A 19,748-nucleotide genomic window follows, 5' to 3' on the forward strand; every position below is an offset into this window, starting at 1 on the left:
GAGAGAGAGAGAGAGAGAGAGAGAGAGAGAGAGAGAGAGAGAGAGGCGAGAGAAATCCCTAAGCAATCTTCGAGGAATGCATGCCGTTATCCGGATCTACATGACAACTCTGCCAATCATGTCGTATCACGGCTACCGCTTGCATTCTGCTACGCTAGCTGTCGCTGCAGTGCAGGCGTAAATTTTTATTCGTAACTTGAGTGATTCATAGGCACTTCTGCACAAGACGCTAGCAACGTGAAGTAACACGAAGTGACGTCACTCTCGTGCCATCACTCGTGATGGTATTCACTTCAGAACAAGCTACCGTGGGGGGGTACCCAACGAAACAAGTTACAAAAGACGAACGTAATAGGGAAACCAATAAGGAATTTAACGCGCGGTGGTGTTAAAATAAGCACATGGAAAGTGCAGTTCTTAACTATACCCAATGATAATAATAATAATAATAATAATAATGACGATGATGTATCATCTACTAATGAATACCAACTAGATAAATATATGATAAACATTTAGGGGCATGCACCCATTACGTATCTAAAATAAAATTAAGTGCGCAACACGGGTTGTTAATTATGATGTAAATGCCCATTACTAGACAGGACTTATTGCAGGGAAATAACCTACGAATGACATTTCACATAATTCCCCGTGGAATTAAAACTCAATATAAATCAGGAAGAATATCCTTCTATTACTCACTGCTACAACGATGATAAAAACTTTAAAACTGATATTTATAGAGCCCTTAATTGCTTCTAGTTGCTTGCCTTGTGGGAAAAGGCCCAACATCAGAACTAATAACAGATAACATCTACTACAATATACTTATCAACCAAAATAATGAACTTAAACAGGCAGAACGTGAGTATAGCCTATTCTCTAATGTTTTCTTTAATTGTAGCCTATTCTCTAGTGTTTTCGGTAAATGTAACAGAATAAATTAAATTTCTATTTAATTCTAGAATGAGAAGTGGTTAACCAGAACATCGCGAGATTAGAATTAGACATGGGATTTAACTTTTGAAAATTATTGCAGTTGATCGCCATATCACGTGCATATATTCCTCGTACCATGAAATCAAACTGGGGAACAAAGATGCAGCATGATCGCAGTGAGAGGCTATACGGTTTATATTGTCAGATTAACATAATTCCGCGCAGAAATCGAAACGCAGCAGTGTGGTAACTTTCGCTGGTAGTGGTAGACTTCGGCTTTAGCGCTGTGGGCAAACGTGCTATAATCACACTTTACATTAATTACGAGCGCTCCAGGAACGCCTCAATCTATTCAAGATTAAGAACACGAGCACGACACGGGCTACTGGGATACATACTATCAAGAGCGCGTATAAAGAAGGCAAATTATCACTTGTACTATGGCTTATCACGACTACGTAGGTTCACAGCTAAAGGAGTTATGAGATAGAGGAAGTTAGAACTATCTATTCATGATGGAAAACTGAATCAGTATGTGAGTGAGTGAGTGAGTGAGTGTGTGAGTAAGTGAGTGTGGGTGTGAGTGAGTGAGTGAGTGAGTGAGTGAGTGAGTGAGTGAGTGAGTGAGTGAGTGAGTGAGTGAGTGAGTGAGTGAGTGAGTGAGTGAGTGAGTGATCGTGAGTGAGTGAGTGAGTGAGTGAGTGAGTGAGTGAGTGATCGTGAGTGAGTGAGTGAGTGAGTGAGTAATACCGAACGCACTGATAGAGTCATGCAATGATGACCATCACGTGACCACTAATGTGCACAGTTAGCAATTACATTTATTACAGCTATTACATTTATTGAACCTGAGATTGATTCCGGGTTTATTGTGCCACAGGTGTTATTTAGACATGCCATATTTGATAAACAATACAGTACTGCTGATTTTAGCTGAAACTAATGAACTGGCACCTTGGGCATGCAGTTGATCATGACATCTATTATATTTAAATGATGAGCAAACTTGTGCAGGTCATATATGCTTGTTTTAAACAATCGACACTATAAATATATTATATATATATGGTTAATTTAACTAAGATCTGGTTAGAAATGTATACTGATCAACTAGCAACTAAAAATTTACTGGATTCATTGCAATGTTGCTTACAATCTCAACTGAATTTACAAAAGTTTCATGAACATATTTTCCTGAATACATCCAACAATATTGAAAATGGCCTAAAAAGAAGCCGCTTAAAAGGTTTGGCAGTGAACTGGATAATTGCGGTACAAACAACACCCCTGGGCACATTTACCTCAGGAGTTAGGCTTTCAAAGCAATTCTGTTTTTCACAGTTTTACTCGGTGTGATGACGTTGAAATGCAGTCTACTGTAAACCGACATAGTCAAAAGGTTCTCAGCTGGTTCACGGCAGATAATGAACATCAAATTTCGCCCCTGTAAAATCAGTACACGTACGCTGGGTGTAACGCCAGAGGCCGCCACATCAGCGCATCTGTTCATGTTAACTGAAGGCGAACGGATATAGAAGTACCGGTTATTTGAAGATATAGCACTCAAACTAGCATTTAAAATAGTTGCGCACACGCCGATGCGCATGCACACACAAGCGTTGCGCACGCGCACGCATAAAACCTTTGCATCTACTGCAAACACGTCACGTACATTCATGTGCTTTGTTTAGTTCATTGATTCTAATAATGTTATAATGTTACGACCGATTGACACTTTACAGACTTTGATCCACCGACACGAAATGTCCACAAAATAACCTTTTCTTCTGTTGTGTGCAGATATGATCTTTTTGTCTGAAAACAATTTACTTCCGTGCACCACACAGCCAAGCAAACCCATAATCTGCTATCATCAAATCACGTAATTACGTAACAGTGACGATTTCTTTCAGAAATACACTCTTAGAGCGCTCTGCAAGCTAGCTCTCCCCACACTGTGTGCATTGATTAATTTAACCCCATGTAGCATGATTACGCTGATTAGCAATTACAACTATTTTCATAATAATACTTATCAAGATTATATTTGTAAGTTATATATCATCACAGCTAGTACAGATAGGCTTCACTATACGCTATCGGTTAAACTATGCATGCGCCACATAGTGACGGCGTTCATGTGACATACTGCTCTACTGCTACGGTTGTACTATTATTACTACTGTTGCTGCTGCTCCTGTTGCTATGACTACTGACAGCGCAAAACAAGGAAAAAATGATGTGCGTAGTTGCGAAGCATAAAGGACAATTACATGCAGAGCTTATAGACAGTAATCAGCATAGAAAATATTGGGTTAGAGAGCAATAAGCAGTTGATCGCGAATTGACGAACCAATTTTTAAACGGAAATGTAGCACGTGATCACGTTAGATGGTAGTGGATTGTACAGGCTTCAGCAGTAAACACCCGCAAACACACCGGCATCTCCACTTGGGAGCCAGCCTTCTTTACGTTGCCACTTAAAAATACTTACAGACAGATTTTGCACAGACAGTAACAATAAACAAGTGCTGCACCATTTATTTCGTTGCCTACCTGCCACTAATTCATTGTGTGGCTGCTGATGTTCTACCATCTGCTACTACAGCGATGACAATACACACATTATTAGAAAGGAAAGAATTATTTTCGAGTTGTGAGAACTGCAGACGCCTGTATAACATGATAGCAACTACCAAACAAAAAAAGAAGTAATGATCGACTACATGCTTTCTGACTGAGGACATTCTTGCCTCACTGTGTCGCTATATTTTTAATACGACCACCGCATGTGTCTTCTTTCCTGAGACATTACAAGCAGGCAATCCGAGATTAGCTCTTCCCTGCTGGATTAAGTCCGTGGGGGAGTCTTCGCCAAGTAGTAGAAAATACATTTCATGCTTCCTTTGGTGATGTAATAACATTAGTTTCACTTCATTTCATGGTGAAACAAGTTTCTCGGTGCGTCTGTCAAACCATGTCAATGTCATAAAAAAAAACTCTGAAGCTACCATTTTTCTCTTGACTTTTAAACCATTGATCTCCATGTCCGAACTTATAACCCATTTTTCCATTTATATCACCATCCAATATAAAAGCACCACGTGACATCTTATCCATCAAGATGTCGTAAACAAAAATGTTTCATTTAGGACTCCTCTAAAAGAAAAATGGGTCACAAGACAACTAATTTGCATATATATGCGCATCCATAGAAACACACATTCACATTTAACAATCACGTTTATAATGAAATCAAAACCGGACTATTTTTCCAGTAATGAGCAAACATTCATAAGTAATATAAAGACCATAGCTGAAGCCAATTTTGTGCTTTTGACATCGTGTGATGTACCCCGACCTTGAGAGGAAATCGAAAATGTGCCCTATAATATCCACTGACATACACCAGCTGACTATTTGCGGATTGTATCACTACATGCCAAATGTAAACAGTAGCGAGTCATGAAGCCATTTATATTTGCACCAACATCGCCGATAAATCCAGGGAAGCAGACACGTTACAGGCTTGATCTAATCAGCTTAGACTAGCTGCAAATGTAACGTAAATGTATCTAGGCAATGGAGCTTTCCATCCAGGATGGAACACTCCGGCTAAGCGGTGTTAATGCTACAGAAAGAGCAACCTTTAAAAATCACGTCGAAGCAGATTTCGAGGGTGAGCCTATAGAGATTTCAAGAGGTGCACCTATTTTAGGCACTACTTTACAGAAAAATCACAAGGCCCATCAAGTTTGCTAGCGGAGCCAAACAAGTTTGCAATTAATGCACCAGGGCTAGACAATGCAACCCCACACGTTTACTTCTAATGCTGGGTTATGGCCCAGTATCATTATCAAATGAATGATGGAACAAAGCTACTAACTAGCTATGTCAGATGAGATGTGAATATTCAAACATTCATCTTGTTCATTATTGACGAGTGAATAAAGTGAATGTTTTCTCTCTCTCTCTCTCTCTCTCTCTCTCTCTCTCTCTCTCTCTCTCTCTCCCTACCTCCTCTCCCCTTCTCCCTTCTCCATCTCGTCCATCGTCTCGCATCTCTCCACTCTCCCTCTCTCCCTCGTCCGCCCTCTCTCCCTCTCCCCTCTCCCTCTCTCTCTCTCCCTCTCTCTTGCTCTCATGCTCTCTCTCTTCGTCTCGTCTCTCTCTCCCCTCGCTCTCTCCGTCCCCTCGCTCTCTCTCTCCCTCCCCCCCCTCTCGGCTGCCTCTCTCTCTCTCTCTCTCTCTCTCTCTCTCTCTCTCTCTCTCTCTCTCTCTCTCTCTCTCTCTCTCTCTCTTTGTCTCTCTCTCTCTCTCACTCACTCACTCTTTCTCTATCTATCTATCTCTCTCTATCTATCTACAGCAAATAAAATACCGTACAATCATTGAGCCATTCGCAAAGATTCATGAGGAATTCAATTTTTGCCATACAAAATTCCACTCGTTTTATTTAGCCAACCTTAATCTGAGGCCTTATATTTTGAAGAATTTCTATCTACAGTTTGTTTACATCTTCAGCAAGAGCAACACATCATTAGTTCTGTCGCCGGCAACACATGCTGGCACTGCCCTTACAGTAATTTTCCATTCCCTGGTCACTTCAGCAGTGCTTCCGTTAATTTAGGTGACATATAAACGACAACTTACTAAACTGCAAGACTAACTTGGGCAAAAAAGCACGCTTTTAAGTCTGCCCTAAAACCCATTGCGCCAGTACGCCTGGATAGGCTGATGCACCCGAGAACCCATATTGGCAATTATGTCACTGCAAATGGCAATCAGGAAGTAGATTAAGAGTGATGCGGCCTCATTTGCAAGCAAATGCTTCTGCAGCTGAGCACAGCCTACTTCCTGAGGTGCCGAGCTGATGATAATAGCTCCCACAAGCAATCTGATTGCATGACATGTGCAGCCACTGATTTAGTGATGGCAGCAAATTCGCAGCCAATACAACATGTTCGCACGTCCTAATGAGACTCCGGGGACGGAAAGCCAAGTGAATCTAGCAGCAATAAGTCATTACACCACTCTCTAACAGATCTGTTCGTTGATAAATGTCTGGCATACACTTTCTATACCGATTTCCCCATTTCGTGGTTAAATTTATACCCATTTCCACATTCCATCACGTAGCCATGAAAATAAGGTTCCCTTTTGCATTTAGATCAATGTGGCACTATTTATCAGACATACATATTTTGATATAATGTTTTAAGAAACTGCTCGCATGCAAAACAAAGTTGGTTTTTATCTTAAATGTAAATAGTTTCATGTCAATTAATTTATGCATATTTATGAGGCATATTATTATAAATAATTATGCACACAATGCTTACTACTCCAGATGCATTGATTTACAGCTTTAATTATTGTTGTCCTTTAACTTTCACTTCATACTGCAAAATGTTTAGGTATTTGTGAAACCTGCTAAAGCTACAATTGTGCAGTGTTTGTATTTCAGTCATACCAGCCAACAAAAGGATAACCTGGTTGGTTTAGTGGTATTTATTTGCTGCAAAATCTTCTTTGAATGTTATGGCTAGGGGCATTTCCAGGAACAGGAAAAGATTAGAGTGGAAGTGGAAAACAAAAAGTGGAAAGTGGAAAACATGCTAAGCTACTATTGTATAGCAGTATAAGCATCTCACTGGCAAAAGCCAAGAAAAGCCAGAGGATAGCTTACTACATGTTCAGAATTAAATTTGAGCTTGGTGCCCCACTATTAAACTAAGATTTAAGAAAGATATAGACACAAACCCACATTGTTGTAGAGGAATTGTACAAATACATGGACAAAACAGATTATACATCAATACACACGAACAGAGATGTGTTGCTATCTCTGTTAGCTTGATAACCAATTAAGTGACGAGTAATTTCCTTAGCCAAACACAAGCGGACCATGATAATGCCAGTTGAGTAATTGCAGCAATGGTAACGAACATAATATACAATGTAATATATAACTCGTATATTCAATCACAGTCATAACTATAACTATCTTTAGCTATTACTATAAATCTCCCACTCCTCAACATCCCACAGAGTCATTTCCATCACGTCGAGCAAAATGTCACGTTACTGTGTAGACTGCTATGGACGCGATACATTACAATCAAAAAGCTTCTATTAGCTGTTGACACAATAATATAATGTATAATGCGCATATGCAAGATTTGTGTGGAATTATATACGATGGTGGTTTTTACGTTGATGACCTAAAAGATTTCTAACATCCTTAAAAGTATGTGCGTATACGTAAGTAGATAAGTATAGCAAGTGAAATGTAATGTTAGCGGACACGAGAAAACTAATTTAATGTTGCTGACATCTAAAAGAGTATAGCTGTAAACCAGTATCGATGCCCGTAATAATAAAAAGCAATTAATAACAAGTTCACGAGTCTGTGTGAAGTACTCTCTACTGTCATCTCGGGTGTAAATTATGGCCATAAAGGGAACATTCACTTAACAGTTACAAACAACCTAGTTTAAACGGCAGCAGAGTGGCTGTGACAGGCAGTATGGATAATAGGCCAAAAATTAGCCACGTCATTTCCGATCATGCTGACAAAAGGGGGGAACTATCACACAGGCACTTGACCGAGTCTAATTAATCACCTCGAGCTGTCTAATGGTGTGGCCTCATGCGCTTCATCGATATTCTGGCAGCTGAACTCAATTCTGCGGAATAAGGCTTAATGGACTAAATGAAGCGGCAGTAAACTGACGGAAATGGGGCATTGCACAATCACAAGGAAATGGCCACCTCCATGCAGTATAGATACGTATGCTTTGGAAGTCACATGAAAGAAATTAATCTACAATTTTACAATATAATACTATATATATATCATTTTAAAATCCGCATAGACATTTGTGCCAGAAACACTTTATTACTCTATTATTCATTTAAATAAGTAAAATGGCTAAAATTTATCATTTGAGGCCTAGGGATGATTTACTTAATACAACCTATATAATAATATGCTTCAAATTTATCAGTTTTCAAGCTGCCCAAGTAGGAGGTCTCTAGAACTTTTGCAATACTTTTCGTAATTTTGCTCATGCTTTTTAATAGCAGCAATTTTTAACATTTTAACCAGCGTTTACTTCTACCAAACAATGATAATAGGCTGTTATACACTTTTACAACTAGAAAGGGCAGTTGTCGCCAACTACATGTATCCCCGTGTTCTCCCCAAGATGTGTAAGTATACAAAGTTTGGTCGCGCTAGGTCAATTAGGGGCCGAGTTATAGAGCGGAAGGGAAATATGATGAAGGTCAAGGTCAAGGTCAATGTCAACTAAAGGTTGCAGTGACCTGGTTTCGGTACGCAACACACCTTCTCCCCAAGATGTGTAAGTATAGCAAGTTTGGTAGTGCTAGGTCAATTAGGGGCCGAGTTATAGAGCGGAAGGGAAATATGATCAACATCAAGGTAAAGGTCAAATAAAGGTCGCAGTGACCTAGTTTTGGTACGCTGCGCACCTTCTCCCCAAGATGTGTAAGTATACCAAGTTTGGTAGCGCTCTAGGTCAATTAGGGGCCGAGTCAGAGAGCGGAAGGGAAATATGATCAAGGTCAAGGTAAAGGTCAAATAAAGGTCGCAGTGACCTGGTTTTGGTACGCTGCTCACCTTCTCCCCAAGATGTGTAAGTATACCAAGTTTGGTAGCACTAGGTCAATTAGGGGCCCGAGTTAGAGAGCGGAAGGGAAATATGATCAAGGTCAAGGTAAAGGTCAAATAAAGGTCCCAGTCACCTGGTTTTGATACGCTGCTCACCTTCTCCCCAAGATGTGCAAGTATACCAAGTTTGGTAGCGCTAGGTCAATTAGGGGTCGAGTTATAGAGTGGAAGGGAAATATGATCAAGGTCAAGGTCAAGGTCAAATAAAGGTCGCAGTGACCTGGTTTTGGTACGCTGCTCACCTTCTCCCCAAGATGTGCAAGTATACCAAGTTTGGTAGCGCTAGGTCAATTAGGGGCCGAGTTAGAGAGCGGAATGGAAATATGATCAAAGTCAAGGTAAAGGTCAAATAAAGGTCGCAGTGACCTGGTTTTGATACGCTGCTCACCTTCTCCCCAAGATGTGCAAGTATACCAAGTTTGGGCGCTAGGTCAATTAGGGGTCGAGTTATAGAGCGGAAGGGAAATTGTCTGCGGCAGCGGCAGCGGCTGGGGAGACATGAAACCATAGTATCTCCGCCGACTTCGTCGCGGGGGATACAATAAGGTGTGTATAATTTCATGGATAGTTGCAGTATCAGGTTTTCTGACATTCTAGAAGTTGACGAATATAAAATATTATTTGGTGAAACTATATAAGTGGGATTTAATTGGTATTATTTACAAAGACATATATCAGCCAGACTGGCAACAACATCCGAGTGTATTTTGGTGGGATAATTTAGAATTATGTGCATCGAAGACAGTGACCATTACATCTCGCAATAGATGTCACACTGAACTGCACGTAGTCATGTATAAATATGCACACAGCTGTAACTGGTATGCATTGGCTTCTTCAGCCACTTTTTGTTTTTAATTTAACTTTCTTGATAGTCTGCATGTATAATTAATTATATAAGTGAGAATGAGGCTGCCATATCTCCTACCAGTAACATGACATTGTGAGGAAACAACTCAGTGGCAAAGTCAAAGGAGAAACTCTCACTGCAGACCACGCGCACGCACCCACTGTGACACACTTGCTCACGCTCCCGCCTACTCACGCGCGCGCATTCACACACACAAACACGCACGCACACACACACACTCATGTACAGCAAATTCTACTCACCCTAGCTATTGCACACCTGCAGCGACACATGTGAATGCAAACCCGTACTCATCCCACAACTCACACAGCAGTCCCCCACAACAGAAGCGCTGGGTGGAGGAGGGGGCTACTCACCCGGCTTTCGGACGTGTCGGTGCGACGGTGGTGGTGGTGGTGTCGGTGATGCTTGTGTCTCCGCCTGTGGTGCCGTCCTCCGCTGCCGTCCCTCGAGTGGTACCTGTCAGCGGAGACATCGCGGCGGTGCTGCTGGCTGCTGCGGGTCGAGCTGTAGGCGCCGTCCTTGCGCACACTGCTCTGCCTCCCTGCGCGCCGATACCTGTCACTACTGAAAGCAACACAAACTATAGACAAGACGAGACAGTCAACAGCACGGCCACCGCCTCGCGACAGCACGCCGGCCGCGTCGTCGAAACTGAACTGAAAAAAAACAAATAAATAAACAACAGTAGACTGTAGAAGATGCCGCTTCTTTGGTAAAGTGATTAGATCCATTGGATTCTCCAGTGTGGGTTTTAGTCTCCTTTAAAATTTGCAATTAGTGTAACCATTCTGACTACCATGACATTCAACTCTGAAATACTCTTCCTTGGGTAACACGTGAGCTTTTACCGGCACAGTATCTTACATGTGGATACCACGTCTACACAAAGAAATCACAGCTCCAAAGAAATATAAGGTTCGTGCATATCACTGAAGCTGCGATCCTGGCAATTTGTACACAGCACAACATCGCCCTACACAGAATACAATGAGTCTATTAGTTCCCATTTGCTGCCTAACAAGATCCAACCTGAGTGATAATAGATTTTGAAGCGTGCAGATTTTCTGGCTGCTGCTGTTTCTGTAGTGTTTATCTGAAAAACTACTAAAACATACAGTATGTGTCTGACGTACTATGTGAGCTGCCACCATGCCGCAGACACTCCTGCTAAAATAACACCAATTAAAACCGTAAACTGCGTGTAATCACGTAGCATCCTCGCAACGCTACCACTACCAGAATTGAGAAATGCACTTCAGCCAGCTCTGAACGGTGTCCATTGTTCAACCATATTCAAGAAACTGCCAAGTAAATAATACAACCAGGGAGGCATGTGATCCACAGGCTATTTATAAATGTGCCCGAGTTTCAGAGAGGCTTCATACACCCACGGAGCAGAGCATGTACCAGTAGAGTATTATGTATCAGCACACGTCTCGCGAGCTAGACGGAGGGGAGATCAAGGCAGTATACACCAATGCGTTTCATTTTTTCCTGGTCAAATGTCCATTAGCTGAGTAATATCAAAGGAAATTCTCCGTGAACTGTGAATCAACGCATGCAGTTAATAACTTTATATTGGTGAAAACATTAGTCCATGTCATGTCTCTGGACTTTCTTCCTATTTTTGCTGATATCAGCCATGTTGCGTGACCTAGTTTTGTCTGCCTATTCAAATATTGAAACATTATAAAATCCAGATTACAACTTATTCCTCAACTCAACTAGTATAAGCGTCATCAAACATTATATCAGTGGGATGTACATGCAAAAATCATGGTGTTTTTATATAATTAAAAATCATTCAGAATGCAGAAATTTTGTAAACATTAGTACATCTTGTGCTGGCTGCATAATATTGTTAAAGTTTTTGTATGAAGACAATAAAATTTCAATACAACTTCCACTAGACATGTTTTAAATTATTTTAACACTACCTCAAACAAACACCTAATGAAAGTAACCGCACGATTCATGAATTACTTAGCTTACACGTATTGTTTGCTAGTTGGTAGCGAATTAAGATTAGCTCTAGAATTAGACGTTGTTACGAATACACCAATTTACGAATGAAAACGTTGTTAACTAACGTTTTTAACACATGGTTAACATAAAACTAATGTTTCTGTTTGTTCCCGGTGCCTCCAGAATTAAGACCAGCTCAGTAATTAATCCATTCAAACATAACATTAGTAAAGTCACTATGTCAGAGCGGCATGTGAGATACGATTTTACTCTAAAACCTATTATATTTATTACACACGTGATGCATTGCAGAAAAAACAACGTTTGTAATGTGAAAATCTATAAAGTGATTCGCGTTTTCCCAATGACTTCTAAATTACATAACTGGAGATGCATTCCTACAGAAAATCGTTTAGCTAAACGATGTACTAGAAAGTCAATTATGAATGCAAGTAAACATTTTTAAATGCATATACCGTTTGTTTAGTTACGTAACACAGTATCAAGATAATTTTGGTCAGGAATGGAAATTCAGAATTATACGCACTAATACGGAGAGGGAGTGAAGTGGACAAATATCCACTGGCATGCTCAATCAATGTATCATTGTCAGGTTTGGGTGTTTCAGGCTCTGACCTGGATGCTAAAAACTTATATCTAAAGTTTATTAAAGTTGGTTGTTGTTTACGGCAGATCTTCTCTTTGTGCAGCTCACTTTGGCGGATGCGGGTGAGGTCATTGTGAACTGCTATTGCAATAATAGTGGATGCAGGAGAAAGCTCTTATTGCAGGATCACACATTTCATGAACAAAGAATGTGTAAGCAAAGCTGTTTAATGTGATAACGGTATATTTTAGGAGAGAGGCTAGGTGTAAATTACGTCTCTACAAAATTAAACATGTCAAAGATGACCCAGACACACCTTCTGATTTGGCAGCTGGCTGCACATTAATTATATAAATTTTATTTTCTGCAACTGAGAACGTAACGTTTTGTATAACATAACCCGTTTAATCTCCCGAAAAAATATGTACGAGCGAATTAGAATTTCTTGCAAATTAAGAATTAATAGTTTTAATTTACAAAGTATGTACTGGTGAAGTCACGTAATGAGGGGTTAGGTAACACTGTATTACTGTACGTGAAATGCCAATTCCTGACAGACATATCAATAGACAGTGGCGCCATCTTTTGAGAAATTTATTATATAATGTAGATAATTTTACACATGGCTAACGACCACTAGTGTAACGTCAGTTTCATTAATATTGATACAAATAGCAACAGCAAGGTAAACGTCATGCACCAACTAGAATACTACGATTGACCAACAAGATTTGGCTCTTTTTTCTTTTATTACCCTATTTAAAAAAACATACCTGCAATGCTTTGTTGATCTCGACTCAAGCCTATCACTGGAATGACGTACTCTTCTCCTCTTGCGACTACGGTAGCTGGACAGGCTCGACTCTCTGCTTCGGGAGCGGTAAGCCTGGTGCTGGCTTCGTGACTTTGACCTATGACGATTTTGGCTGTGACTCTGTGACGTCCTTCTTGACCTTGGCATCGTTCTTTTGCAAATTTTCTGGGGACGCAATAAAGGTATAACCCTAAAATAACACTATTTTAAGAACATTGTTTTATATCCTTACAGATTACAATAAGAATATTGTGAAAACATTTACTATATAAACCAATAATTAACTTGAATATCACTATTAGACGAGCTGTTCAGTAAGTACTGTAAAATTGTATATTACTACTAGGAACAATATTTTCAGTTGAACACATTACATTGCTTTATGTTAACGGTAACATACTGTCACATTTTTAAAAGCATCAAAAGCATATATATATAAGATCAAGCACTCATAAAAATTTATCTTTATAACTGATCTTTTCAAAATGCATAAACTATCAAAACATTTTACACACTGAACAAGCTCACTATGTGGTGTGCAAGGCTATCACTAGGTAGACATATGAGGTTAGGGGACAGAAGATGTGCAACCTTTAGGATTTTATAAAGAAGCAATTTAACAATCATCAGCACAACAGTAATTCCACAGCCTTTTTATGGGGTTAAAGATTCAGAAATGTGCCTAGCGGGATTAACCTGCCATTTGACAGTTTGCATACGACTATCTAATCCATACTGCATTATTAGCTAAAGCAAAGGCACGACAGAAAATCTCACAAAATTTTAGAGATTTGAGAGTAAATAATAAATATAATAACTTTCCTGATCATTATTGTAACAACTATTTGCCTCCGAATTCTAAAGCTAAATTAGCTCCATATGTTAAACCATTGGTACTACAGAGGTTTACAAGTAACCACATTATTAAATCACCATATATGAATATCATCGACATCTCCTAATAACAATTACGAATTTGCAACAAATGTTCATGCTTATTTCACCTCACATTCACCAGTAATTACTATGATGACTTGAAAGTTTTGGCATCCATGTCTTTTTTAGTCGTTTCATTCGTAAATACGTTTAATATTCAACATTTTCACTAGGGCTGTAACGAATACACTAGGTTACGAATACGATACGTATCACGATATATATGCATCAGGAGTAGATAATAGGGAGGAGTGTGACATCAATAAACAAGGGAAATTCGTCATTTACTAGCCTTATAATACCTACGATTTACTACGCGTAACTCATCCAACTTGAGCTCAAATCGGACACAGTACATTCGCCAATCATCGTGCGAAATCGTTTCCTCGTAGACACCCGCAATCCGGAGATACAGCCTAAAACGTATGACACGATTCTCCATTCTTTGGCCATCAATCCAGCCCATTGCGCGCCTATAATTCAGACAAAAGGCAGCAACACTGCCGCGCAGTCGCTGTGTTTGCTCTCTCGGATAGCTGAATGTGGCGTTGTGGCTCGCGGGGAGATTGGAGATCGACGCAACACTCGACGAGCTAATCATGCGGTTGGCGTGCGTGCGTGAAGGCATGCCAGCTATGTACAAAGGTGGCCTGTGTAGCTGTGTACCGGGTCAAAGGTTATCTCGCCGAGTGTTGATGCCTAATCTCCCCGCGAGCCACAACGCCACATTCAGCTATCCGAGAGAGCAAACACAGCGACTGCGCGGCAGTGTTGCTGCCTTTTGTCTGAATTATAGGCGCGCAATGGGCTGGATTGATGGCCAAAGAATGGAGAATCGTGTCATACGTTTTAGGCTGTATCTCCGGATTGCGGGTGTCTACGAGGAAACGATTTCGCACGATGATTGGCGAATGTACTGTGTCCGATTTGAGCTCAAGTTGGATGAGTTACGCGTAGTAAATCGTAGGTATTATAAGGCTAGTAAATGACGAATTTCCCTTGTTTATTGATGTCACACTCCTCCCTATTATCTACTCCTGATATGCATGCAAATACGAATATTTCACGAATACGAATACTCACTTGTTGAAGCTGTAAACACTACCAAGGAATAAAAGATATATAAATATATTAATGAACAAATTTGCTTTATGTTAACGATAGAATGGCGCGCAATCATGCCCTGGCTCCTAGGGTGTTTTAGCAGACGTATTTGAGCAGACTCACATAAAAATGCATATATGTGTGTGTGCGTACGTGTGTTTGCGTGCGCGCACGCACGCGTGCGTGCGTCCGCTATGCCTCCAGACAACTTTCGTCCGTTAACGAACAACTTTTAGCAGACGTTCTAGCGCGCAACGCGCTCGCGATCGATCGAGCCCCGCGTACTTCAATCAAAGGCGCCGCTGCCACGCACATGGCTGGAAAAACACGGCATGGCTGTGTCAGATTTTCGTGACATCACTGTACACGTGTATATCCCGTCAACAAGAAAACCACGGTATTGAGCTGGTTACGGTATAATAATTCTAAAATATTACACCGTAATAATATCGCAATACCGGTATACCGCTGCAACCCTAGTTACGTATCCGTCCCTTCTCACACGCTCGATATGGGGTGAGTTACATGTGATAGTAAGATACACGTCCCGGCCTTCTCGACGTGTGAGAAGGGACAGGTACCAGTCTAGGTCCGTTCACGGGGAAAGCTGCAAACGACATTGAGAATTCGAGCAAATCGGCATAGAATTGCAGTTTAAAAAAGATTTTTTCAAGTAGACCTGTTCCATTTATATTATTTGTATTCGTCAGTACTCGAATAATGATGACGCGAATAACGAATACGTATCGTCCAACAACAATATTTGGTGCACCGAATACGCGAGTGTATCGTTACAGCCCTAATTTTCACTGTGCATAGCGCATTTTAATTAACTGTTTCGGTGTGGGCTACTAGCTTAATCATGTTTACTTGCAGCTGCTTATCTGCTTATTATGGTTTGTTATAGTTTTATATTAGGGTTACGTAGGTATTACGGAAGTTATTTTAAAAACTCACATAAACATTAACATTAGCTAACTGCACAAAAACACAAAGTCCTACACACACTACCTAAATTGCAAATCCTTATACAATAAATTACTTGAGTTTTCCCAGTTTAGATCGGTTCAAGGGTGTTTGTTGTAAACATGGCAACTTTCAGTACTATACTATATCAGTATATGTCTTTCAGTTCGCATATATATATATATGTATACAAGATATACTTTTCACGATACAATATATGATATGTACAGGGAAAACTACTTGGCAAATAATACACTTAACTGGTATTCTACCAATCATGTAAATGCTTACAAATCAGTATTGTAGCGCACTTAGTAAACAAATGCTATTGAACGTACTCAAAATTGTGTCTTGTTTTCTGATGGAACTATTCTACCAAATTATATTAATTTTATTCATCCCATCCCTAGTTGCTACATATGTAGTACTAGTAGTAATTGCCCTGTAGTCCTGTACAGTGGTCTTTGCTTTGTAAGGTCTCAGATAAATATGCACATTATATAATCGAAATATGCCTTTGAACAAAAATCCAAACGCACGTTATTTAAAGAGGACGTTGGATAAAGGGGACAGGTCCTGATATAAACAGGGAAATTTCTGAAGAGAAATTGCCTTCTTTCTAAAGTGAATGCCCTTAAAAATATTAGTTTGAGAAACCAATCTGCAGATTAGGCAACCCCTGTTACATATTTTATCAGCTATCAAGCATTAGTAAATAATTCAACTGATTGATTGGGGTATTTGGCATAGTGGTTAAGGAATGTGATGATTCTCTTAAATAATTTGCTAAATATTAGAAAACTTCCAAGTTTTGGCAAGGTAAGAGGGCTCTGTAGTTATAGAAACTTGAAATTGGTAGGCTATAAAATGTTATATCGTGAGAAAGAGTTCCTATACATCTTCTTTCTTGACTGTCTGGTATCTTGGTTAAGGCATATATGATGATTATGTGAAATAATTTAATAAATATTATTGAAATTCCTAGTTTGAAAAAAGGTAAGGGGTTGCACCTTGGAGTAATCATTCAGAATAATTACTCCAAGGTTGCACAAACTTGAAGTTGATAGGTTTTCACAGGTTATGACATTAGAAAAAAGTTCCTATATATTTTATCTTGGGTGTGCTTGGCACTTTGGTTATGAAATTAAATGGGTGTTATTTTTAAATAGCAGTTTCAGCAATAAGCAATAGAATGTTTTCAGCATGGCCAATCTTGAGATTGCTCAGCCAAACTGGGAGATTTGCAGTTTGCACAGCTTGAACTTAACATTGTGCAATTTCAAAGTTAAATTACAATATGTACAGGTGAATCAGGTACAATTTGAATTACAACATGGATATTTTTCCGAGCATCGGAAACGCATTTAGTCACAATATTATTTTGAGCGGTTGTTGTAGCAGTTGTTTTGCCAAATGTCGCCGGAAAGCACCGGTCTTGGCCGAAATGGTCTGCAGCATCAAAACATTTTTCTGTTGTAAATTGTGCTCGTATTGCCAAGTAGGCAGAGTTAAAGTGAAAGATTCCAATGCTCAGAAGAATATCCATGTCTTTCGAATTAAGCTTGCAAGTTGTAGTTGCATGCAGTGTGCGACCAGAAACGTGTTCACCCCTTAATCGACCTGCATCTAAACAGAGGAATTGCTCCGACTTGTAATTGGAGGATAAAAAAAGAATTCATGACGTTTCGTTTTCATTTTGGCATTTAGCCCATGACTCGAGTATGAGCGATACCGCACGTACAAATTTGCCAATTAATTAAGCTAATCACCTTTCAATAAACTCAAAACTCACAGGGATCATAGCTAAGACATGTGTCTATGATAGCTAGAATTTATAGCAATGTAACTCAAATCGTTTGCACCATATGATAGTTAGTACACTTTCCTACCGGTCATAGCCGCGCATTAGCCTATGAGCGATACCGCGCGTGCATATTTGCTAATTAATTAAACTAATCGCGCTTCAATAGACTCAAAATTCACAGAGATTAAGGATAAGTCATGTGTCTATAATTAATAGCTAGAATTTATAGAAATGTAACTCAAATCGTTCGCGCCATATGATAGTTGGAAGTGACTATTGGCCCGACGGTCAGGCGAATAAGAAACCGTTTTCTATAGACCCGACGGTCGGGCAAATAAACCAAGGCTAGCTATTCGCCCGGCAGCGAATATTTTTTTCGTACGCGTAAGAGCCACTGATCTCTATAATATCAGGAGTAAGATAATATATATTATCTTACTCCTGATAATATTATAAATATTATAGAGATCAGTGGTAAGAGTAAATACATGCGCGTGGAGTCATATACATAGCACATCCAAAATTCTCAAATACAATATGTCGTAATAGCGTAGCGTGTACAGCGCAAGCATCCACTATGAAAGGTCGGTGGATCGAATCCCATCTGTTTTCTAATTATTTTCCTGTTTTCTGTATTTTTCTATCTTTATCTGTTTAACATTTTCTTCCAATTAACGCAAATACTTACATGATTTATTTACAACATTTTAATAACAACAATTAAAAATTTTATTTTTTATATATTTTTTTAAATAGGGATTGGGTTAGGGTTAGGGTTACTGGTTAGGGTTAGGGTTAGGGTTAGGGTTAGGATTTGGCTTACGCGTACGAAAAAAATATGTGCCGCCCGGCAGCGTCTATTTTGCAACAACTGCAGCAATAATTGCAATTATAGTAATATTATATGTTATATTAATGAGTAAAATATGTTTTTTATGGAAAATACATCAGAAAACTTATACTTATCTAGCTATTAGGGTTAGGGCACTTTTTAGGGTTTTTGCATCATTCTTTAATACCGGTATATCGTAAAATATATGTTAAAATTAGAAGTGCCTAGTAAACATATCCTACCACCCCTTTCAGCCGGCTGCGTTTTCTTCAGTCAAAGCAAATCGAAGCAGCCAATCAGAAGGCGCTAAATCCTTCAGTGTGGGAAAAAAAAATTTGCGGTCGGGCGAATAGCCAGAATTCCCTATTCAGCTATTGGCCCGACGGTCGGACGAATAGAAAGAATACCCTATTGGCCCGACGGTCGGGCGAATAGCCTCGGCCATGATAGTTAGTACCGTACACTTTCCTACCGGTCATAGCATTAGCGTATGCGGCGTGGTATGCAAAATGAAAACAAAACGTCACGAATTCTATTTCTATCCTCCAATCACAGGTCGGAGAAATTCCTGTTTAGACACATGTTGTTTAATCGGGGCAGCACTTTATTCTGACATTTTAACCGTTTCCGACCTATCCCAATAAGACGGAGACCACTCTACTGTAGTCTAGACTATAGTCGAGTTGTAACAAAGCACTGAGATTGATATATGATCTTACTGTAAAATCTGATTCACTGTCACCGATTCAATCAATCCCACTCGAGCTCAGTCTCCGAGTAGACAGACTCTTAGCTCTAGTAGTAGTACTATAGTACTACTACTAGCTAACAGACTCTGAGACTGTGTGCAGTGTGTGAACAGATTGGAACGGACTAATTATTTAACCAGCATACACCCGCTACGTTTTTAGTAAATACTATCGACTAGTATAAAGAAATAAGCAATAAGTTAAGTAGGGCGTCATATTCTACCTCCAGTAGTAATCCAATCAATGTGTAAATCAAATTTCAATGATGTTAGTAACTGTGTAACAACACTTTATACCGTTAAATATGGCGAGTGTATTTGGTAGGTACGTCACGATTACAAACCGCAATTACGATTGGTCCATGTTTGCTCCAGCTGCCCAAACCTACCCAATGAACAACGGTTATTCGTGCAATTTCTACTTCCGTATCTAATTCGCCACTTGTCGGTTTTGGCGTGG

At 39.7% G+C, this 19,748-nt stretch overlaps 1 protein-coding gene across 7 annotated transcripts in view; it reads right to left on the reverse strand.

Moving 5' to 3' along the window:
* The window catches only part of LOC106809550 (serine/threonine-protein kinase Doa-like), a 104,828-nt gene extending 85,230 nt beyond the window's left edge, over positions 1–19,598 (reverse strand). For 4 of the 7 annotated variants that reach the window (XR_001393889.1, XM_014812690.1, XM_014812684.1 and 1 more), the window contains exons 1-3: positions 19,513–19,598; positions 12,858–13,063; positions 9,866–10,076 (exon numbers count right to left, since the gene is read on the reverse strand). Coding sequence is in view for 5 of the 7 variants with exons in the window: in XM_014812690.1 (XP_014668176.1) it covers positions 9,866–10,076; positions 12,858–13,045 (399 nt within the window). In the remaining 2 variants the exon portion in view is untranslated. Of the gene's footprint in view, positions 1–9,865; positions 10,077–12,857; positions 13,064–19,512 lie in introns of those variants that run through there. The other 3 variants (XM_014812676.1, XM_014812714.1, XM_014812734.1) reach the window with 3 other exon arrangements.
* Between the last annotated feature and the right edge of the window lie 150 nt (positions 19,599–19,748).

Source organism: Priapulus caudatus, unplaced genomic scaffold (genome assembly GCF_000485595.1).
Source record: "Priapulus caudatus unplaced genomic scaffold, Priapulus_caudatus-5.0.1 Scaffold15, whole genome shotgun sequence".
Taxonomy (NCBI): Eukaryota; Metazoa; Priapulida; class Priapulimorpha; order Priapulimorphida; family Priapulidae; genus Priapulus; species Priapulus caudatus.